Below are 25,256 nucleotides of genomic sequence, written 5' to 3' on the forward strand. Positions count from 1 at the left end.
CATTCATCAGTCGAATCTCATTAGAATCTGGAGAAGACAGAGTCCGTTATGCCACTTCAAGTAAGACAGAGTGCTGTCAGAAGGAGTTTGTTACAAAAGCAACCTCATGAATTAGTGTTCATTATGTTTTTTAATCAGCATAGGAACGACAGTATAGGCTTCAGGCTAAAGAATGATTACTGACGACTTTTACACAACATTTAACCACAAAACCAGCCTGAAAAGATCTGACATGATGCATGAGCGACTGGAGCAAAGCCGGATAGTTGGTCAGACCCTGGTCAGAGCTGGCCAATGCTACCCCATCATTGGTCAGTCTGTGTTCAAGGGGTGGGACATAACGAAGACGCATTTTTAATTTAGACTAGAATTTAAATCATGGGATAATTTATCAGATAATAGATGTGAATACCTCTGAAATTCCTCTGCAATTCAATGGACTTTCCGCCATATAAGTAAACCTTAAATTAACCCTTTGCATGTTATGCCTATAAAGACTTGTGTTTGCTTGGACACTACCATGTAAATGTTTTTATGTCTTCACGCTGTGCTGAATGTGTGTGTCTATGTGAATGGACTTTATGTTTCTGTGTTGTGTTAAGAAGGCACGCAGCATGCTGTGACTGTCAAGGTGAACTAGCCCTAGCAGACAGAATGGGGCCAAATCTGCTTGTGCGTTTGTGTGTCCATGTGTATTTCCGCGTATGACTTTTCTTTTTTTTTTACGAGTTTACGTGCACCTGGACCAGCCGTTTTATTGCAGAGGGCAATGGCACTGAGAGGGAGAGACAGACTGGAAGATGATTTAACAATCGGAAAAGAATAAAGTGTGTGTGTTTGTTTCTGTGGAGGGATGTTTTCTTTTCTGATTTACCACTCTATGACCCAAAGCCCAACAACCTCTTTGCTGATTGATGACAACACCAGACTTAATAAGGAGGGCCAGGGAGTGACATCATCACTAGTCTAGGCTTTTACATTTCTCTATCAACACACACACACACACACACACACACACACACACACACACACACACACACACACACACACACACACACACACACACACACACACACACACACACACACACACACACACACACACACACAGTGATGTTCTGCCTCTCCTGGAGCTCATTGTGAAGTGTTATAATGTGTGTCAGTGTTAATTTAGAGAGCTGCACTATCAAAGTCGAGGATGTGTGTATCCATGTGTATACGTGTGTGTTTGTGCGTGCAATGGTTCCTTTGGCTGCTGAGACTCAACATTTGATTTGCTAAAAGGAGCTGGACACTTCTATTAATCAATATTTGCTGACTGACTGGGTGTCTCTCTGGTTGATTGACTGGCTGTGCCGTTACTTGACTGACTGATTGGCTAACTAAATGACTGACTATCTGGCAGTCTGAATGACCACTGTTCAACTGGTTGACTGCATCTCTAAGTGAACACCACTTATAACATGACCAAAAGAGAAAGAGCACAGAAGAACAACAGCAGAGGTAAAGGTTAAGGAAGGCTCATTGGGTGCCTCTCTCAGGATGCTGTGATGTACCAATGTTGAACAACAATGTAGGACAAAAGGCATATTTAAATGAGCGATCTGATCGGCGAGCAGTCGAAATCTAGAGTAGGATCACTGTTTCTGTAGAGACATACAGACAAACAAAACCGAAGAGAAAGACAGTGTCAATGGCTGAGTGAGAGCAGAGGGGAGGTTGGAGGCGTGGGAGGGGATAGGGGTTGAGAGATGAGGTTGACTTGATAATGAAGAGGTTAAGGATACCATGGAGAGAGAGGGTGGGAGGTCAGGTCAGAGAGAGGGAGAAAAGGAGGGAGAGACAGAAAGAGCCAGAAGCAGAGAGGGAGAAAAAGGGAGGTCACAGGAGAGGTTGAAGAGGTGGGGGATATTTAGCCATCGGGTCAGAATAGTATTGTATTAAAGGCTCTTTGGGAGTATCTAGGTTATACTGAGGTAATGTATGTGACCTCCCTGCTTTCCATTCTCTACTCATTTGCTACTATTTCTTCTCTCTCACCTCAGTCTTGTATGTTTTATTTCAAACCTTCTCTTCAGTTCTACATTCTCCTTAATCCTGATTCCTGTTTTCAGCATCACTGTGGGGGATTTCAACACCCATGCTCATCCTCAAATCCAAACAAGGAGTAAGGGGAAGACAGAGAAAGAAGGAATGATAGAGAGGCCAATAAATGACTAAAGGAGACAGAAAGATTGAAAGAAGCATGCAGAACATGAGCCAAGAGGACTTCCCTCATCACCTACTATCCGATCACCACCACCGCCACCCAATTCCCTTTCTCCCACATCTCCATAAAGGCCGATTAAATGAATAGACACACAGCAACCCCCCTCCACCTCCCTTCCCCCGTTTTTACAGCTCAATCATACTGCTTTACTGGCGACACATAGACCGCTTATCCTGAGTGTCAAAATTGAAAAGGGAACGAAAGAAAGACTGTAAGAAAAGAAAGCGCAAGTAAGAGGAGATATGGAAGCCAGAGAATAGTGGAGGGGAAGTGGGGGCAGCCCAAGAGCAATTTCTTCCTTGAATAAAGAAAGAATGGGGGAGGGGGTTGTAAAAAAAAACCCACTAATGGCAAGGCCTCTGGTTCTGGTAAAATAGACTGTGTTATAGGTTCTGGCTCTCGTTCGTTGATTCATTCATTTGTTCATTCCTTTGCGCTTTCGTCAAGTCAAGTGTTCGCCTGTCTGTCTTTCTCTTTTGTGTCCGCGAGTCTAGATAAGAGCTGCTGGCATGACTGCCCAGTAGTCATTTAGTTAGAGAGAGAGAGAGAGGGAGAGAGAGAGGGAGGGAGAGAGAGAGGGAGAGAGGATGAGGGAAAAAGAGAACAGAAAAGAGGATGAAAAGACTAATTCTACAGACAGATAAATGGCTCATTTTTTAAAAGCCTTTCTTTCTTTTAATTCACTCTCTTATTTGCTCCTGTTTAAATATTTGCCTCCTCCTCTCACCTGACCGCTCCTTGTTCCTTCTTCAACACACACACACACACACACACACACACACACACACACACACACACACACAATACTATGATATGCGGCCTAATATGCAACTGGAGTTGTGGCTATGAGAGCCATTAACATGAGATCTTCTCTCCACTAATCCGTATTATTGGACGCCAAAGCCTTTCACATCCTCTGAATAAGAACTCCTACAATATTTCCACATATGTTTCCTGAGAGTGACAGTATGCTGCTCATATACTTGTCTTCTAAATGTGTGAATATGTGTGGGGCCCGGTTTGAATCAGCAAAAAGACTCGTCTATGTTTGTGTTTGCATGCATTTCATCTGTGTCTTTGACACACATATGCATGTGTGAGGTGCAAATGTGTGATGGTGTCCCATGCCTGGTGGGATAACAAGAGACACACACTGAGTCTGAAACCTCATTTTCCTCTCCTAATGACATATCAAATGTTTGCATATAGGCCATATCAATATGGAAATGAGCGTGCATGCACACACACACACACACACACACACACACACACACACACACACAGTTTTAGAATCAAAGAACCAATCAAAGAGATATGTGTGTATATGTGTGTGTGTTGTCACAAGTCTCTAAGGTTAGGCAAGTCTGTGTGTCAAACATGACTAGCAACACACACACACACACACACAGATACGCGCGTGTACCCTAGCCTTGTTATCCGGGGGCCTGTCTTGCGGGCAGCCTCTCTAACGCTGAGTGATGTTTAAATTAGTTTACAATTTAGCCTCCTCGCTATCCGCAGACGGCTCTTAACTCAGTGTGTGTATGCGATGTGTTTTTGTGTGTGTGTTTGTGCGTGTGTGAGCGTAACAAATTGTTGCCAGTACGGCAGACATCTAATGACTTCAAATTAGCTGCCTGGCGCTCGCCTTGACACGTTGTTACCACTGTTAGCAGCCTGTGTGTGCGTGTATGTGCGCATGCATGTGGGTGTGTGTGTGTGTGTGTGTATGCAGCGCTGAGCAGCCATATCATGAAGCATAAATTGGCTTCACCTCTCCTCTCTCTGCCTCTGTCTTTTTTCTCTTTGTTTCTCTGTCTCTCTCCATCAATTTGATTAAAAAAATTACTGTACCATGGCGAGCACAGACGTGTGTGTGTGTGTGTGTGTTCACATGTACACCCTGTATGGAGTAAAACTCACACACACACTTGACAAGATGTGAAACAAGACGGCTGCAAACAAGGTTAACAGGTCTATTCTATTCTATTCAAGATTTAAGTCATTGTAGACTCTTTATTGTTTGACTCGTGTGTATGTGTGTGTGTGCGTGTCTGTTTGTGTAGGAGTCTGATAAAGAATGTTGAGGAGGCGTATTTCTTTCTGACAATCCTTTCCACCCTGAGTGAACAGTAGATCACTTTCTGTGTGTACATGTACGTATGTAGGTGTGTGTGTGTGTGAGAGTATTAGATCAGTGTTCAGTGTTGTAAACAATGAGGATTTCATAAGGTGCTCACACACACACACACATTACACACTTGGAAGATGAAGAGTTCTATCTTTCTCTGTGAGCAGTGGATTGCCTTCCTCGTTCATCTAATCACGCCATCTTCTCTCCTCCGCCAAGCAATCGTTGCGCTTCGCTCCCTCCACACACACACACACACACACACACACACACACACACACACACACACACACACACACACACACACACACACACACAGCCTAGCACATAACCTGGCTAACTCAGTCCATTCACTTGAAAAAGTAGTGAGCAAAGGAAACCAATGCAAAACAATACATTAAATATACATCAAATATACATTATTTTTGTGCATGTATGTTGTATATACAGTAGGTGCATCCCAGAGGTATGGGGAGAGAGACAGAGATCGTAGGGGAGAGAGATAAATGGATTAAAAGAGAAAGCACAAAAGAGTAAAACGCAGGAGAGGGAGATTACAGGAAAGGAGATAGCATTGGAATGAGGTTATATGTTATTTAGAAAGAGAAAAATAAATATTCAAAGGGCTATACTTGGCACGTGGATCAATAGATATGTCTGCTTACTGTCCATATAGCAGCACATAGATCAATACACTAACAAGAAGCAATGTATATTCCCATCCTTCTCTCTCTCACTTCATCTCTTTTTTTCTCTTTCAACTCTGTTGTTTTCACATTTATTGATAATATATTATATATATCATTTGGAGACCCTGTTATCCAACGCTATTGACTTTATTATTATAGATTTACGCAGCATGACTGAGTGGTATTTATGCTTCTAATCTGGTGCTTCCCCCTATACTCTCACAACCCCCTATATACTGTGTGAGCAGTGGCAACACGGGGTTCTGTTCTACAACCATATTTCCAGTCTACAATGGGACTAATCTTTGTGCTAATCTGTGTTAATCTGAGACACTCCTCTTCCCTCCTCTCTGATGTCACAGCAGGCTCAGTCACTAAAACCAAAACCAGATTATAGTTTTAATCTCATACGTCTTACTCCCGGTCTTCGTCTTCATTTAAGATCGTACGGCCAGATGCATTCGCCATCATCAGTCTTGCTCTTTTTCTATCTTTTATTTTCTTATTCACTCATTTTACAGCTCATTCGTGTATCCTGCCATTACTTCAATTGTCTTGAAGTCCAGATTCAATTTTGAACAGAAAAAAAATGAGTTTGTTTAAACAGATTAGATTCTTCTGTTTTAGTGATAGATCTGTATAGTGACATATATGCGCTATAGATCAAAAACTATTCACTGCTTTATCATTACAATGTGACATTTTAATTGGACTTTATTTTGTCGAATCATTCAAATCCATCTATCGCCTGTTGTGTAAAAACTCTCTACAATGTAGTTTTAAATTCTATAATAAGATTGTTACCACACATAAATATGAATTAGTGCTCATCGCTTCAAACAACAATCATCTCAAAGCATGTTCTGTGTCCAAGGACACATTGTGTCTCATAGACAACAAAAAAAAACTAAAAATCAAAAAGTCAAACCTTGTTCTGTACGTCGGTCCCAGGTAACCTCATACTATCCCAGTTGTGTATTTGCATGACATTTTTGTGACTATGGCTTTTAATACCAGTACATAAAGAGTTCACAATAGGCTGTGGTTGCAAAGGGCTCTGTCATATATATATATATATATATATATATATATGGTACATACGACTCACAAACACACCAACAGTCACACATGTCGAATTTAAGGGGATTGGAGTGTTTGGTTCAAAAGGTCAGAATGTTAGTGCATGTTTGAAGGTGTGACACCAGTGAGAGCATTTGTTTAGCCAGGTGGAGGAGTCAACAGTTCAGACTGTCTGAGTGCAAGGATTAGGGTGAAAGGTCACACTTTAGCACCAGGCGTACTTGTGTGTATGTGCGTGTACCTGAACTGCATCTGGAGCAGCCGAGTCTAACCTTGTACTCTGCCAATACACACCGCATGTATGCTATCCTGTACATGTGCGTGGGTGTGTATATGAAATCTCCTATACTCTGGAATTGAAAAAAAGTATGTATGAAGGAATGTGTGTGTGTGTGTGTGTGTGTGATCCTGTCACAACATGGAGTCAGGTAAGGTTCAGTGTGAAAGTCAGGGTTCAGCAGGTTTTTTTTCCTACCGGGAATATGTTTGGCCCAGCCGATGTTGACCACCAGCTCTCTGTCCGCCAGGTCACACAGCGTAGTCAAGGCCTTGATGTCGCTGTCTGGTACTGTTGGGTCAGGCATGGCGTAAATCTTCTCTGGCTCGGCCACCAGCAGGTGAGAGACGATTTTGTTATCTGCAAGGCAGCCAAAGGCATCTGACATGACCACCAGACAAGGAGAAAGACACAGAGACAGAGAGATGGTGAATTGTTGCCGTATTAGGCAGCAAGCTGTGTATTGTTGACAAACATGAATATTTACAAAAGGAAGAATGTTAAACGCGTTTGACACTTACACATGTAATTAAAGCCTTTAAAATTGTCAAACAACACTTACTTTATAAAGTAAAAAGTGTATAGAGTCCATTTCTAACATTATCTGACGAGTAATACTTTACAGTTTAATTATATTGTATACTGTACATAATATAGTATTCAAAGCTTGTTTTCAGTGCGCTGTTAGGTGGCAGTTTGTAGGTCATTTTTTATTGAGATATGTGATGGAAACTTGATCAAAGAAGAGGATGCTCGACTACAATGGCTTGTAATTTCCTGGGGAATTTTTCAGCATTCAAACAACAGATAATTGATTTGATCCCAGCAATTTGGCAGGACTAAAGATGATAAAAAATAAAATAAAATACATTGTAACATTTCTAGTTTAGGAGATGTTTCAAGGTGTGATTAAAGGCTATTACTGCCGGTTATTCAGGTTGCTTAAGACATTGTATCACTGACGAAAGAAGCGTCACTGATACATACAGAAGGGACAGATAATACCGAAAGCCAAACAGCTCAGCTGGTAATGGTGACATGTGGTGATGAGATCTCTATGGCCCATTAGTAACAGACTGATACCCTGCTTCCAAATTAATCCACTGACTAATCAAGCATGGGAATAATAACAGAGGATAGAAGAGCAAGAGAGGAGAGAGGGAAAGAGGAAAAGAGAGAGAGAGAGAGAGAGAGAGAGAGAGAGAGAGAGAGAGAGAGAGAGAGAGAGAGAGAGAGAGAGAGAGGGATAAGCAAAGAAAATAAAATGGGGGAAGACAGACAGGTAGAAATGGAGCCATGGACAGATTGTAAAAGACAGACAGGAAAAGTCGAGAGAGCGACAGCTTGATAGAGATAAACAGCAAGAGAGAGTGAAACAGAGTTGGGGGGATGAGTTGTGTATTGATCTAACTCTCTCCACCCCCAATTCTGTTGACACACACACACATTTGTACATGGATATATTCTTCCACCCTCTTCCCTCTAGTTTCAGCTCCAGGGTCGTTTGAGCCAAACCAATCCCAGTCACACTGCAGTATCTGTGGGTAAATCTTATTTAATGTTTCCCTAATTAGAATCAATGGAAGCCCATTTCCAAACCCTGGGCTATTGTTCTGTTCTCACACAATCAATGGGGACGCTGAGGCTAGGGATTGGGCTACGGATAGATAGGCTGTATGTGCGTGTATCTGAGAGAGACAGAGGGACAGAAAGATTTTTGTTGTGTGTGTATTGACTGTTTGTGAGAGAAAAAGAACAAGAGAGACCCAGGAAGTCAATATCATCTAGTTTTTGTTTTAGGTGAGAGAGATTTGTTTTCATACATATATTAAAGGAAGTGAATAGAGATTACAGCCAGAATAACTATTTAGAGTGGTCCAGTAAATTACTCTTCATGTTGAAACTTATCCAACATGGGACAAAAGCTTGGTAAAAATAATAACACGACTAAAGATTTGAATACAACTAAACCTGTTTAAGGATATCTGGTCTATAACCCGCCAGTGAAGACATTCAGCTGGAACACACACATGCTCTGTGTATGCAAACACGTACATTATAAACACACACACACATAGTGTACACACACTCTTATTATCCCATCATTTCAATGATTAGTAGTGCAGAAGTCCCGGTAAGCTGCCGTGCAGCCATTCAGCATATTGGCCTAAAGCAGAATATGCTCCAGCTTTAAGCAAAATGGGCTTTGGGGACCAAGCTGCTAAACACTGTTCAATCTGCACTGCATGTGCGTGTGTATGTGTGTGTGTGTGTGTCATGTGTGCGAGCAGACGCTTAGCTAAAGAGCTAACTCTAGTTTGATGTGGCTGCCAGATTGGATTTAATCCGGATTAGGGTGCTGGCTGCCCCTACCTTCCTCTTTCTCCCTTCCTCCCCTCCGTGCTCTCTCTCTCTCTCTCTCTCTCTCTCTCTCTCTCTGAGAAACCTTCTCATTTAGGCTCAGTCTCTCCCTCTCTCTCTGTCTCAACCTGTCTCTCTGTCACTCTCACTCACTCCCTTGTTAATTTTCAATCATAAGGCTTTGGCGATGGTTTCTTTCTTTAAAAAAACCACAGCCAATCCAGCCGGAGCAAAATTAATACCTTTTTAGTGAAATATTACACATATAAAATGTTATGACCCCAAACTGGTAGCAGTAGAGACAGGAAGATAAACTTGGTCCCAAACAGATGGGCTTCTCACTACCCTCTGTCTATTTATGTGTGTGTGTGTGTGTGTTTGTGTTTAAACTATTTTTACTGTCCAACTGTCTCCAGCAGGATATGAACTGATGGAAAGGCAGTTCCTTGTACTTCTGATCTCTGACCAACAACTCCTGCCTATTACATGAACACTGCCTGAAGAAAGTATACTATATGTTTTCTGTTTGTTTAGGGAGGATTTTACATAGCATGTCTTGCATTGTTCCCTCTGCACACTATGTCAGATGCTTTTGTCACTGCAGCACGAATGTCAATTTGTAGAGTATGAGTTACTGTGCACTGAGGACAGAATGCAAATTTCTGTCCTTGAGAATCACTACTCAACCTCAGAGAGAGGACTATCACATATTCTGTTGCCAGTCAGAGTTTTTATGTGTGTGTGTGTGTGTGTGTGTGTGTTTGTTCTTACATGGCTTCTTGGGGGGCAGAGCCAGCTGTGGGTTCAGGTATGGACTGTTGTCGGCATCTATCCGGCGTTTATACTTCTGTCTCCCGCCACGCACCCTGTCGAGACGAACACCTGTAAGAAATGGCAGAAGAAATATATCAATAGACTGTGCATGACACTGAAACTTTCAACTCTTTTGACTACTTAGCAAAATACAGGGAATATAAATAAACATAAAAATATAATATAAAACAGAGAATGGAAATGAAAACATGTTGACTGGAAGACGATTACATAATGATTTGTGGGAATGAAATGGTGACAGCTGTGCTGTTTTGCAATGCATACGTGTTTGCGTGTGTGTGTGTCTGTTATGCAGGTAGGCACTTTTATCTTATTGTCAAGCTTGCTAAACTCGCTTGCCTCTTTTATTCTACAACAAGACTAATTTATAGAGACACCTTTTGAGTAAAAGGCCTCTCTCTCTCTCTCTCTCTCTCTCTCTCTCTCTCTTGTTGTCTCTTTGGCTTTCTGACTTACTCTTTTCCTGTCTCTTGCCCAATCTCTTTCTCTCTGTTGCCGTCTCTCTCTCTCTCTGTCTCGTTAATTAATTGACACAAAGGAGTCTTAATTTAATTAGGCCTATCTCTCAGGGGATTGGATGTTACCGTGGTTACCACTTAAAGATGGATAAGGAAGACAGAGGTGTCATGTACCCTGGAGGAGGAGAGGAGAGTAGGAATCTAGCAGGGCTGTTAAATGCTTGTTTATACCATTCAGAAATAAAGTGAGGCTAAAGAGAGAAGAACATAATCTACAGAAACTTCATTAACCGACAATCTAAGGAAAGAGGCAACCTGATACTGAACACACCTATGCAATATCCGCTTTACACCCCTACAGCACCACTGAGTTGAAAGGTTTTCTAATGCAAAGCGCATTTAAAACAGTCAGGATGTAAATGTATAGATAGAGAGAGAAAAGGAGGAAGAGGAGGGGGCAGAAAGAGTGAGAGAGCAAGAGAGAGATTTGCTAACACACACAGATATAAATCCTCTGAAAAAAAGTGCTGACGATGACCAAGACAACACACCTAGGAGACTTAACAGAAAGACTTCCTATTGGCAGCAAAGGGAAAAAAATGTAAGGGAGCATGTTTGTGCATTCATTGGCATTTGTACGTGTATGTGTTTCTGTGTTTTATTTGTGTTGTGTATTTGTGCACGTTTTGTTCGCCGCTTTTATTCAAACCATCTTACAGTTACGAAAGTGTACACATCTGTTTTAGGGAAATTTAGTCATTTGGAAAACCTCTAACTGGCCCAGGCAGCAGTCAACCCGGTGAACTGAACATGTGTGTGTGTGCGCGCTTGAGACAAAAATAAGTAGACAGAAGGGCTGACAGTCCAGGTACAGTGGGGGGGGAGGGGGGGGGGGGGGGGGGACAGTGTCAGCAAACGGTCAAGAAACTCTTAACACCAGGGGGTACAAACCCACTCACACACCCACTCTTTTGCTTTTTTCTCTCTCTCACACACACACACACACACACACAACGTCTATGTTGTGTTTGAGTAAGCCCCGAGAAGCAGCTTGCTCAGTCACTTCCTGGGTCAGTGGTTGGTCAGAAGAGGAAAGTGAGAAAGAGAAAAACAGAGACAGAGTACCAGAGCTAGAGAGAGGATACTGGAAGCAGGGAATAAAGACTTGAAAAGAAGTAAAAGAAAAGGTTTGAGGACAATCTTTAACCAATAGTGTCTCAGTAATATGGCTGCATATTGTATATTTAAACCACAGATTCATATTAAATGCAGAAAGAATTTGATTCATTAATAGATGCAAGTATCAAAAAGTGTCTGTACTGTAGCATCAGTTGTACTTGTATGTCTATTTATGACACACCTACACCTCCTGCTAAGTCCTCCAATCCCATAACTTCTTTGACTCATTTCTGACAATTAAGGCTGCTACCTTGCTGTTAGCTACTGCTTGCACACTTTCCCCCTTTTTCATCACACACAAACTCTCACACAGCAGACTCTTAATTTTTCACATTCCCTTTTCCTTACACCTAAAAGACCCAGTGCTGTGCTGAGCTCACTTTATAAAGAGCCCTCTCTAACTACCTCATCTATTTTCCACCAAATTAACTCTCTCTCAGCACTGATTAATGATCAAATCTAAATGAATCAAATTAAAAATTGAAAATTATATTTCCAAAGACCACAAAAAAGAGACAGGAGGAGGCTAGGGGGAGAACGAGAGAGCTCTACCTCCGCTTAACAAATGAGCCTTCAAGTCATAAAGAATGGGCTCAAGAGGAGAGAGGGAAGAGGGAAGGAACGAGGACAGAAGAGGAAAGGGTCGGGGGAGAGGAAATGTAAGGAAGAGGGAAAAGAATGTGAAGAGGAAAAAGAGAAGGCAAGTAAAGAACAGATTAATTGAACAAGAAATTGGTAAGAAATGGAATAAAGATGCGATAGTGAGAGAACTGGAACGATCCATGAAAGAAAAGACAAAATCAACAGAGGTTGTGCGCCTTCATTATATGCTTTAATTAGTATGTCAACTAAAGGAACACCTCTACTCAGTCTATTGCTCCTACTTCTACACACTGAAATAAATATTAAAATGTTCCCCGCATGTTTTGTGTTACACAGTGCAAAGTCTGTGTAAACTGAATTTGATGTCATGTACTAAAAATCCGACATTGGGAGCATTTCGAGCTGGCGGTGCATAGCAAACGGTGCTAATAGCGCTAACAGTGCAAACTACGGCGAGAGTGCTGACAGAGCTAACAGTGTTCACCTGAGGAGGAACCAGAGGGGGGGGGGGGGGGGGGTGCTACGCTTCCATGGCGAAGCTGTCGGACGGCGAGCAGTAAAGAGTATTGGTCGTGAGCTAACCAGTGGGGCACGCTCACATGCACAAACATGCACTTAAAGCATGCACGACCGGCCCGGCTGTGTCAACAAAGCAAGGAAAAGCTTGGATAACAACACACATACAGGGAGATTCTACATTCTCTGCTCAGGAAGACATTACTCCACTAGAACTTTACAGAACAAATAGTGGCTTGCTGCTATATTAATATTCAGAATGTTGAATACAGCTCCTTTAATAATACCTAATTCACATCGACAAATTTGGCATTACAAATTTGCACTATTTTTGTCACATGCTGTACACACACTCTCGCACACACACACACACACACACACACACACACACACACACACACACACACACACACACACACACACACACACAGTGACAATGATGAAGGCGAATCTTTCCTTTCGTGGGAATATTGCTGTCTGTCAATAGCAAAATCTGCACTGATCACATCAGCATAGATTTTACACTGCACGTCAGCGCACACGTGTGTGTGTTTGAACAGTTGAGGGATTGCGAGTGAAATGCCTTTGACACCTAAGTGCTTTTGAAGAGAGAACCGGTATTCATGGCAAGAGAGGAAAAGAGGAAAGACAGAAAATGGATTGATTTCAGATGGTCAATGATATGACGAGAGAACGAGAGGATGAAAGAGGGCGAGAAAAGGAGTGAGGCATAAAGTGGAGAGAGGAGAAGGAAGACAAATAAAACTATTGATTTCTGTTGATCACAGCAAAGAGGAAGCAGGATGACAAAAAGCACAAGAGGAAGGGACCATTTAAAGAGGCAGAGACAAGGAGAGGGCGAGAGTGTAGTTTTATGGTAATTGAAGTGGTAACAGGGTTGAAGTCTCTCTTCAACCTTAGACCAGGTTATCACCTTATTTGTCTGTGTGTGTGTATGTGTGAATGTGTGTGTGTAAAACCGCAGTGCTGGTGTAATAACATAAAGGGTTTTCCTATGTGGGTTTAACAACTGATGGGCGAGTAGATTGGTTAAGACAACAGACCCATTTAAATCTAATGTGTGTGTTTGTGTGATTCCCCTGCATGTGAGGAAGAAGTAGAAATAACAGGGGGAAGAAACACACACAATGTGCGCCTATATAGCCACAGAACATGGACTATTATGTGGTGATGAATGTCAGAGGCAATATTATTCATGTTGGTGAGGCATTTTATGCTTGAATTTGAAAACAATTGACTCAAGATCGCTTAAAGAAAGAAAGAAAAATAAAGAGAGCATGAGAGAGCGGCGGAGGGGAGGTTAAGAGGAAAGTGTGTGTAGTGTCATACAGTGACGTTTGTTTAGACCAGAACAGATCAGAACAGCTCTGCCTGAGGCAGCGGGCAGGTGGCTGTCACTGATGTGTGAATATGTGTGTGTGTGTGTGTGTGTGGGCATGTGTGTGTGAGACCATGTGAAAAATGTTGTCCACATTAATGGCCCTTTTTATGTTAGTGCTGCTTTAAAAAAATAGCCTGATACATTTACACAACTATTAGGCATTCCAAACTTCTGAGATGAAGAGCAAAATAACTCAATAGCTCAGTAATAATAAACTCTTGATTTCATATTCATTCTTTTTTTCCAATCAGAAGTCTTGTTTTTTAAAAACACGCGTGTCACATAAGAGTGTTTTTGTGGAATTTGTTTGTGTGAGTTTGATGAAAACGTTGCTGTTGTGAGCTGTCACATGCAACTGAAAACAACAGCTACATTTTGCTGAAGTCTCCTGGTAAATAAATTGCTTTTCCCAAACTGTCTTCCTTTCACATCTCCTCTACTCTCAAGACGAACAACGAAAGTGTATATGAAAGAGAGCGGACCACTTAGGCAGATCTCTCGTCACAGCATTTCCATTATCGCTCCTTTCTAGCTGGGATGCAACCAGATGCCAGTCACACACACAAACACTCACTCAGGACAGACGCTACAGGGCCAGATTTAGATACAAGTTTCCCACGGGGGAACACCAGACGCCACTAGTTGTCTGCCGCTCCCCTCTTCTGTTTCCACGTCCTCCGCTCTTGTCTCCTCCCCTTTCCCCATCACGCGCTCTCTCTTCGTCTAGTCATCCTCTTCTTTCATTCTTACCTCCCATCTTCTTGTACTCTCCTCCTGCACTATTGATTTACAAATCATCTATTGACCCACAAACATCGTCTTCTCTTTTTTTTTTTAAATCACTGATATCTTCCAGAAATTGTGTCCTTTATTAGAAACAAATTGTCTTTGTGTGTTTTGCATGTGGACATGTCTCGGCCATTCGCCTTGATTGTGGTGTGTATGACTGCATTTGTGTGCAGCAATGAGATTGGAAAGCAGCGGTCAGGACTGTTCAGCTATGAAGAGAGTTTTGACGCACAATGCCAGCTGTAAATACACACACACACTCACACACACACACACACCAATCCTCTCACAGACTGGGGCCTTCCACCCGATCTCACTCATTAGGTCTTAGAGGCCGTGGGGAGCACGGCCAAAGTTGGCACGAGCTGTTAGCGTGTGTGTGTGTGTGTGTGTGTGTGTGTGTGGGGCAGTGTGCCAAAGTTTATATTTGCAGTCCGTGGACTTGTCTCTCTAGTAGTCTACCATCTGAATCCAGCTGGCCGTTTATGGCAATATAAAGATGGAGGCTTTGGTTTTGGATTCAACACATTCTGTCTGTTTAACCGTGATTCACCAGACGTGCCACCATCAAAGCTGCTACGTTGTAAGAGAGCAAATCTGTCAATATGACCATATGCACAATGTACATGCATACCGGATATTGCTGGCTCCTGGTCTGTGTGCCTCTGCCAAAGCCTTTCATGTTCAGATGTCTGATCTGTGTTTTGTATTCTGTTCATGACAATTGTAGGCATTACTGCTGAATTTGAATGCATTATGTCTGTCTTGCCTTGCCAGTTGTGTACAAATAGAAACAACTGTGACAGCTACAGTGTTATTTTATTTGTCAAGTTCATGAAATTAGATTAAATTGTAATTTTTAAAGTAAATTAATTTGTTACAAATTGCTTTCAACCTTGTGTCGCAAATGTTTTCATCAAATCTTTCACCTGCAATGATATCCCTTTTCTCTCACTCCCCCCTCCCCTCTCTCGAGGCAGATTTAAGCCCCGCCTCTGTGACCTTTCGGTCTTCAGCTGACGCATCATTATGACCTCATTAAAAATGGACAGACAGCCATTGCCAGAGGGGAAGTTCTCATAATATAGTCAGGCCTTTTAATTGCCTTGCTTCAGAAATTAGCTGCTACATATTGGTGGGTGGGTGCCCCATGTTCGTTCCTTGCTTAATTTTACCCCCTGCTCGCTTACTCCTCTCTTCAATATTCCACACAGACAGGACCGCGCGCGTGTGTGTGTGTGTATTCACATGATCAGGTGTGTGTTTGAGAGACCATGTAAAGAAAACACTCCATTCTGAGTTGGTTTACTGACCCTCTGGCCTCTTGTTCTCCCCATCTCTTTGCGTCACACACACACTTCCTTGCTGCCTCACTTGCTCTTCATCTCACCCTCTCTGTCTCCCAGGGCGACAAAGCTAATTTGAGGCAGATCTTGCCCTAAGGGGTAAACTACAGCATCTACACACACACACACACACACACACACGCATACACACACAAACACACACACTACTCCATGTCCTCCACCCCATTCCACCCCTACCACTTTATCTTCACCTTTCTCCCGTGAGCAAGCCCCTGACAACCACAGTTAGCTCTGATGCTAACTGATCTAGCCACTTACCATTATCATCTGCACAATTCTGCTGCAACGAGGCATGCACCCAGAAAGGGCGGCATGGAACAAAGTGGGCAATGTTCTTAAATGTTGTGTATGCAAAGGTTTGTTGGATGAGAGTAACACAATGTTTAACCAGGCAGTATAACAATGTCTTTGTCATTCTGTACATTGATCTTTGCAAAGATGTTTGTTATTATTGGTGCAGACTAGGTCTTCTTTTACATTTTTGCAATATTTTTCTTTCTCAAATGTTGTCGGTATGGGTAGTGTTTCAGATCTACACTGTGGCATTATTATTGTTTTGGTTTGAGTTTCTATATTAGAATAATAATTCAAGGGGAGGTTTGAGGAGATATTTAGTCTATCCGCAGCACGCACTGGTTCTTTAAAAAAGACTATATGTACATTAAATGTTATTAAATACCATCTCCAGCAGAATTAAGCAAAGGTGAAGGGATACATACAGCTGCTTTGTATAGTCCATGATCTGAATGTCTATGAAATGTCCCAGTTCAAAAGAGGGAAAATAAGAAAATTTCAGAAAATGGCTGCATCGATTTTCCAAACGACCCTTATTCATATGTAGAGCGGGACCTCCAGTATTAAATTCATACCCACCACAACAAATGAGGTGGCTGTGGTCTGTCATGTTGATGTATATATGTATGCCTAGGTGTGTGTGTGTGTGTGTGTGTGTGTGCGCATGATATATGTGTATGAAGCAGGGAAGCTGCCGCAACAAAAGGCAGCATAGTTCTGCTCTCTTATTGGCTTAGTGGGCAAACCACATCCTTAAGAGTTCAAATCAATAGCATGTCTACCTCTCTTGTTCACTCAAAATCTCGGTAATTTTCTTTTTTTAAAGTGTTAAAAGGAAATGTTGGCTTTGCTTGGAGTTTATCGACAAGGGCGATGTTGTTTCTGTGTCCAGTAGGAGGATGCAGTCTGAGCTGAGTGAACTGTGAGACTGTTGGAGCTGCCAATAATACATGCACTTACACATGTGTGTGGGTATTTGTGGCCACACATACGCAAGACAAAACAGGGGATGAGACATGGGTTCTGTCTATGTCAGATCAGCTGGGAGAACAAATGCTACGACAGCAGCTTGTTGGGTGTGTGTGTGTGTGTGTGTGAGTGTGTGCAAAAGAAAGAGAAAGACCGAGAAACAGAGGAGAGAGAGAGAGAGAGAGAGAGAGAGAGAGAGAGAGAGAGAGAGAGAGATGAGCTGTTGATGATGGCTGTTTTAGGCAGTTATACTTTGTGTAAATTTAAGTGTCTCGAACTCTGAGGTTTCTCAATGTTACCTTCCTTTTTACAACATTTTGAAGACAGGGACAAGCTTAGTCAAAATTACGCAAAGATGTTAATTTTTGGCATCACATTTACAAAATACAGATATTGTTTTTATCAAGTACGTCATAATTTTTGTTTGCAAAGTTATATTTTTATGTAGTCTGTGTCATTTATTGTCTTGGTGTTCCTTTGTTTTTGTGAGTAAAGTTCCTGCTGCGTATGTATTTTATCATTTCATTCTAACCATGGTGGGAAATGTGAAGCTGTCAACTCATAGAATATTTTCAGCTTGTCCATGTTTTTTAGTTTTTTATTACAACTGTCTACCTCAAACTGTTATGGTTTCACATAACAACGTCTGAGTGGGTGAGAGGCTGCAGGTATGGATGAGTGTCACGGTGGCAACAGGACGGAGAGAACAGAGAGTGAAGAGGAGCATGGATGGATGAAAGGCTTAAGAGAAGCAACAGTACAGTAATACTGAGTGGGAGCACTGGAGGGAAAGATGAAGACAGGAATGGATGGAGGGAGGGCTGGCAGGCGTCGGCAGAGGCACGCTCCCTGACCACTGTAAGGAAGGGGGCGTAGGCCAGGTCTCCCATCAATTACAACCTTGACCCTCCTCTCTTCTTCTTTTTCTCTCTCACACACTTTCTGCTTCATTCAACCATCCTCCCCCTGCCTCTCAGCCTCCCCTGGTCCCTCTCCTCTGGTCCTATAAATCAATCGCTTCGCTCTCCCGCCCTCCCCCTAGCTTTTTCCCACCTTACCCCTCCCACTATTCCGCTCTCTCTCCGTCGGCCCTCCTCTTTATCCCTCGCCACTCCTTTCCCTCTTTTCATTGTTGGAAGTGCAGTGGGAGTAGAAAGGTCAGAGGTGGGCAGACGAGAGGGAGAGAAAGAGGCAGAGGCAACGAGGGAGTGAAAATGAGAGAGTGAGTGTATTTAATCAAAGTGGTGTGGGGGCAGATAATATCTCTTGTTTTGTTTTTTTAAACCCTTCTTGACTGCTGAACAATTGCTGAGTGTGAGTGTAGCAATTATCCAGTAATGTTCTATGTTTATCTCATTTAGGTAAGACAAGGATGTGGGACTTTGTGTGTGCACATGCCCTCAGATACTATTGTATGTAACTTGTATATGAGGAAGGGAAAAGGTGAACATGCACAGTGAAAGGGTGTAGATCAATGTTTAGTGATGGTGAGACAAGAAGACAGACAAAAAAGAAACCAGCCTTTGAACACATAAGAGGATACATAAAGACTGAACATGGTAAGATGGACATGGGGAAGGCAAACAAGAGAGGCGCGATCCCAATAGAAATAGATTACAATATACAATTTCTTAGAAGTGTTACATGTAGCATTGTTCAACATCAATACATCGTCATACTTTGCTGTCTGTATATTTACCATAACAACAATGACACCATGTCTGAATAGAAGGCGGGCCCCTTGTTATGGCATTGGTTGTTCTTGTGACCACATTTCTGCCCCAAAAGGGATAGTGGTCTTCTGATGATGCAACGTGCTGTACAAGTTCCTAATCTTATTAGCAGAGGCCTCTATTAGCCGAATAAATACACATATTTAATAGGCTTTAAAATGCTACATGTAGCACAGTTAACAGAGAAAGATAAGGAAGAGACCTTTTCCCTTACCCTCCCTCAGCATGCCCACAGTCAGACACTTCATGAAGCGGCAGGCCTGGCACGACTTGCGTCTCCTCTTGGTGATCTCGCACTCGTTGGTTGCTGGACAGCTGTACTCTATGTTGCCTGTATGTAGACATGTTAGGAGAAAGACAGAAAAAGGGTTTCATTTCAGATGGATACTTCAACAGACAGGTGGGCGTTCAGACAAAAACAGAAACACGGTATATGTCTTCATTGATTTTAATCAATGTACAGAGATATAATTGTAGAGTTGTAAATAGACATACGGACACACGATTAACTAGGGGTGTCCCTTACTAAGCATGGACATATTTGAATCTGATTGCTCAAGCCTGGCCTGGGGTCTACTGATCGTCAAATCATTAGTTATGACTTTGTTTAAAAAACTGAGATAGAAAACAGTGTAATAGTGTGTGTTTAAGTGTGTGTTACACGAGTATATGTGCATACGTCATGGCTGGAGCAAGCTGAGGTTGCGTGACAAGCTGTAGTTCACTCACAGTAGCACTGATGCAGAGCTGAGGCTAAGATTATTAGCCGATGTAAGTCTATTAACTTAACAACCCTCGCCAGCAAAAACACAAACACCTAAAGTGGGTTTGAGGCTAATACCACTATTACCTCCACAGCCTCACTATTTCTTCTCTACCTAATCTGTCTTTTTCTACATCTTCCTACTTCTATATTGTCATGTCCCCTGTCTTTGCTATTTTTCAACACTTTAAGTCTAAATGAGACCTATTCCTATTTCTACTGTGCCTCCCATTTATCTCCCCTTTTGTTGTACTTGGTTTCATTCTGTTGTTTTGTTTTCTCATTTCCAGCTTCACTCGCCCTCCAATTCTGCTCATTTCCTCCACTTAGTATTTTGCTTCCACCCAGTTTCAAAGCAAAGCACAGTTATGGATTTGTTAGGACAGTTTGGACTATTGCAGAATTGCTCTAACAGGTTTCTTTGTTCCGGAAGGTTTATTTATCCATAGTATAAGCTGTGATGAGATGTGAACGCAAAATAACCCTTTGGTCGCTTCCTCCTGCGCCCACCTGACAACTACAGTACCCCAGCAAGCCAATGCATCTCCCACTGAAACAGAGTAAACAGTGATTACTATTGACTGCTGCTGTGGAGAGGATGTGTTCTCATTACTGGGCTGATTAAGGGGAGTAGTTAGCTTAGGAAAAGGCTCAATGCACGAACACTCCTTAATGGGTAACACAATGCTCATTAATCGGCCTTATTAGTTTAAGTAAAGGCTAAACATGCTAAATGCTTGGGGGGCCCCTATAGTCTAATGGACGCCGCTAACAGGACTAGCTAGCTCACATCCAACCTTAACATGCTGATGATACAGAAGGTTCAGATTAATACAGCAATTAAGAGGGACACTTACTTAGCACTAAGGGTAAATGTGGTAGTGACATATTCTGCATTGGTTAATGGATGGTCAGTAAAAGGCCTTGTTAGTGCAAGGCTAAACAGGCAAGCACTGCTAAATGGATAACTGCAGTAAAGAGCCACTTAAAGGGCCGGTAGCACTAAGTCGAAATGTGTTAAACCTCTTATTAAGACATTTATTTTCCATCTACACATTCTGAGTGCTACTGTTTGAAGTGTCCGTCAATAGAAAAAAATATCGTTTGTTTATTTATCTATGACAGAAATAACAATGTTTTTGAAACTCAACAGTAATTAGTACCTTAACTGAAAGATCAGTGGCCTTTAATACTAGCATATCAGCAAAAACAAGGTTCTTGATATTGCACTGTACATGTTCAGAAAAGGTAATTACGGTAGGCTTACAAATATAAATATATATATATGATATAGGACTGTGTGTCATCCGTCTTCAGAGTGGAGGTACCGGACAGGAATTAGAAAAGAAGGGTTTACATCAGAATGTCATAGCTCTCTCTGTGTGTCTTTATTTCCGGCTTTATGTGTCTTATTGTGCACTGAGGTGGGCTTAGAGTCGAGAGGTTCTTGGAGGCTCCTATGTATAACGTGTGAGTTTGTGTGTGTGTGTGTGTGTTGGTGTGAGTGAGGGGGATATATGAGGGCCTCAAATCCCCTGCAATCTCCTTTGAGATGTGTGTGTATGTCCACCTGCTGCATGACAATTGACCACCATTGGACAGACTGCGTATATGAATGTTAGTTTGTGCTTTTGCCTGCATAGTCTTTGAGCTGTCTTTGTTTTCACCTCTCCTGACGTTTTACATCTAACTCTGTCCTGACATAAGTTCAGCGTCTCCCTCCCATTCACTTTCTTTTCTTAGTACCTTGGCTTACGTATTTAGATATTTCAAATTGTTGACCTATTGAAGAATGTGCTTATTTTCTTAAAGGCAGCATTAACAGAACTCCCTTGTGTGACGGTCCCACCTGCAGGTTCACTACACTGTTCACCTTTCTCATATTCATCTCTCCTGCTCTCATCCACCTTTCTTCTTCCCTCTTGCTGTCTTCATCTTTCCATTTCATCGCCTTGTCCCTCCCTCTCCCACACTTTGCCCTCCTCCTCACTCCCCTTTATCCCTCTCTCTCAATAAGGGAGTGATAGATGCAGGTTGTCAGGTGTCGCTGGACTGACGCCACAGAAACAGCAGCTGCCAGAGCACTTCCACCATGCTGCGACACACACACACACACACACACATACATTCACACCACTAATTCTTTCCTACATCCATGTGCCCAGTTTACCCTACCCCTTCTCTCATCTTTCTGTCATCCCAAACTGGTGTACTCTACTCTCGTCTCCTCTCCCACCCCACGCTCTCCTCCCTGTCCAGCTGGAGGTGTTTTTTTGGTGATTACCTGCAGTTTTATTGGCTAATGGGTTGAAACATACCAATATGTCTGCCGCTGCCCATCTGAGGCTGGCCCTGCTTTCCAGCCAAGATACACACACTAACACACAACCGTGCATACACACAGGCATATGTGCACAGAAGTACACATTAACCTGCGCTCATTTACATGGATGAGCACAAGCCCACAGACATACACACGGGGTAATACACACATACACATACACACACACACACACACACACACACACACACACACACACACATCTGTGGATGAGTTTGGATTGTGTGGTAGCCAAAGATAATGTCATGACTCATTTGTTCCATTGGACCCAAGACTGTTCAGTCTGCATCTAAACAAACATGAACTTATACTGTAACAAGAATACTGCTGAAAAATACTGAAATCTGTACATAAGATTGTTGTAAGATTATTGTGATTGGATGATTACGTATTTAATAAACATCCAGAAAATGTTTTGTTCATTTTTTATGATACAATCCAGCAAATGTTGTAATGTTTCACATCCTGTTGTATTTCGTGACAACAGTCCTGTGACTAGCTTTGTCAAAGTCTTGACCCATAACCTTTGATTCTGGCCTTCCTGAGCTGCAACATGTCCACTACATAGAAGGGAAGATTACAAATACAGGGAAAATGAGAATGCGAGAGAGAGAGGAAACAGAGCAGTGCTTTAAATCTATTCAAGGTTATACTCTGAAGAAGCTCTACAGTCAACATGGCATCATATCTATATGTTAGCTGGGCTCTTGGTATTTAATCGGTGACTCTATACTCACCTATGTAACCTTTAACAAGCCCTCAAAATGAAATGAGACATGTGGAATCGGTGAACTATTATACACAACAGAGAAGAATTAAGGGTTAAACCTTTACACACGGTGATTACAAGGTCATGTCTGTGGCTGTCTATTCATGTGTGTTGGTGGTGTCTATGTGTGGATGTGCTTCTATGAGTTAGTGTGTGTGTGTGTGTGTGTGTGTGTGTCTCTGCCTTTATCTCTGTATGTGTGCTTTCCAATCTTTTTGTCAGGATTGCACTGTGTCCTGATCTCATCCCATAATAAACACACGCAGGTCATCTCTACGAAGTGGTGACCATCTACTGGATGTAAGGCTCCCCCCCTCACATCTCCCTGTCTCGCTCTGTCTCTCTCTGGGGCTTTACTAGGAAAGCTGCTTATCAGTGGCAAAAGAAAGCAGCGACAGATAGGTGGATGGATGGAAAGGCAGATAGATAGAATCCTGTCTGATATGACTTACGGACGGACTGACTGATCGATGACGTCTGGCTGGCTGACTGGTAGCTTGGTTATTTAAGTGGCATACAGACTGACAAGAGGGCTGTCCTGCTGACTAATGGGGTCTATTAGTTAAGAAAACCTGAACAAATCATTAAAGATGAAGACTCAAAGTCTTCAAAGGTTTATTTATTTGTTGACCGACTTTCTGACTGGGTTTACCACCATGGTGGTCCTAATAAAATATGAATGAATGACTTCCGACACTCAAATGTGCATCATGGGTCGATGCTTCATGGGTTATCAAAGTCTGGAGATAGCCTAAATACCTGTGCACATCCTGGGCTACTTCTAGCTCTAACAAGAGATGAGCAAAGGATTACTGAGACTAATTCCTGGTACTCTTCTCATCATGTGGATTACTGCTCAACCCCTTCTTTCCTCTAACCCTTAACCTGAACTCCTGACCCAGAGACATAACCTCTGACCTTCCCTTGACACTACCTTATCTCCTCGACATCAGGCTTATAGCTAACACTCTTTCTGTAAAGCATAAGCAGCTATAGATCTAGGAATGCAAACACTACCTGGAAATTATTCTTTGCTGTTGATGGAGAAGAGGTCATGGTTGAGGGTGAAAGGAGGCGTGTCTGGGTGTTGGGTGTGTATGCATGAAGCTGATTGGATGCATATTTGTGAGTGTGTGTATGTGCGTGCATGCATGACAGAAAGAGAAATGGTGAAGGAGAGAGAAAAAATAGACTATGGTGGGTGTCCTGGTGGCTCCCTTAGTAGAAACATGTACCACATACAAATCTGGGTTCACATCTGGCCGGGGGCTTTTATCTTTTGTCCTGGATCTAGTTTAATGTCTCAGGTGTGCACGTGTAATAAAGTGCATTTTGTGTGTCTCTGTGCATTTCATTTGAAGAAAACATAGTTCATGTTTTAGGTGTTATGTGTGCAATATTTCTCTGAAGGGTCGTGCCTTTTTAAGGAGCCCGTTTAGTTAAATATGAAGAACACTCTTCACCTTTAACTACTGACCTTACATCCTGCAGCCAACCCTGTAATGTGTTCTTCTGTTGTGAGGGGTTCATGACCTTTCATGTAGCATGAATAACACCCAATAGATCAAAGCTTATTGTAATACCCAGAGTTCTAAACGAATAGCAATGTGGACAGACACTGAGACAGACATGTACACTCACAGGGAGATAATTAGAAGAAAAGAGAAAGTCGAAATAGAAGCCAACCTTGGATGGTGCGTTTGAAGAAGGCCTTGCAGGCCTCACAGGATGCCACTCCATAGTGGTACCCTGACGCAATGTCCCCGCACACCAGACACAGCCTCTTGGGCATCGAATTTAACATGTACTCGCACTTTATTTGTGAATCTTCCCCAATAGTTGACGAACAGTCCTCGTAACGCTTTGATCCGGGGCCGCCAGCAGGACCGAGGGGCCCTGCGTTGGAGCCGTAAAGGCTGGGGGAGTCTAGGCCGTTGGGGTGGCCGTTCATCGTGGACGAATAGGAGCCTGAGGCGTCGCTGGAGCCACCAGGGGAGTGATGGTTGAGGCTGTCAGTCAGGGAGGCAGGACTAGACGGCTCAGTCTTTATATAAGAGGACGGACAGTTAGACTCAAGGTGGCGCTCCTTACTGGACATTCTGCAGAGAAGCCTGAGGGGGTGAGAAAGGAACAAATAGAAGAAGAATTATTAGAAAATGTCATGTGCAAAATGTCAGAAAAATGATGGATACTTATAAAGAAAAGAGAGAAAACCAAGAGAGGGAAGGGTGAGAGGAAAGGCAGAGCAAGAGGAGAAGACAAATAGATTCAGTGAAGGCGATTGTTTGAAAGTCCAATTATAGCAATCATTTGTACTAATGTTGTAGTATTTGCTCACTGTCACTTTCAATGATGGATTTGTATTTTTTTTACTAAGCCGGGCAAGTTCTATAAATGACACACATACATGAACACACACAATCCATCCGTCAC

General features: G+C 42.4%; 1 protein-coding gene across 7 annotated transcripts in view; it reads right to left on the reverse strand.

The window, feature by feature from the left end:
• esrrga (estrogen-related receptor gamma a) overlaps positions 1 to 24,934 on the reverse strand; it is a 43,456-nt gene extending 18,522 nt beyond the window's left edge. Inside the window, exons 1-5 of one of the 7 annotated variants that reach the window (XM_076110007.1) lie at positions 24,510 to 24,927; positions 19,165 to 19,281; positions 9,583 to 9,688; positions 8,813 to 8,832; positions 6,644 to 6,805 (exon numbers count right to left, since the gene is read on the reverse strand). In XM_076110007.1, coding sequence (XP_075966122.1) covers positions 6,644 to 6,805; positions 8,813 to 8,832; positions 9,583 to 9,688; positions 19,165 to 19,281; positions 24,510 to 24,921 — 817 coding nt within the window. In that variant the 5' untranslated portion in view covers positions 24,922 to 24,927. Of the gene's footprint in view, positions 1 to 6,643; positions 6,827 to 8,812; positions 8,833 to 9,577; positions 9,689 to 19,152; positions 19,294 to 24,509 lie in introns of all 7 variants that reach the window. The other 6 variants (XM_076110001.1, XM_076110003.1, XM_076110000.1 and 3 more) reach the window with 6 other exon arrangements.
• Between the last annotated feature and the right edge of the window lie 322 nt (positions 24,935 to 25,256).

The sequence above is a fragment of the Anarhichas minor genome, unplaced genomic scaffold, assembly GCF_050575085.1.
Source record: "Anarhichas minor isolate MPS153535 unplaced genomic scaffold, ASM5057508v1 ptg000042l, whole genome shotgun sequence".
In the NCBI taxonomy this organism is placed as follows: domain Eukaryota; kingdom Metazoa; phylum Chordata; class Actinopteri; order Perciformes; family Anarhichadidae; genus Anarhichas; species Anarhichas minor.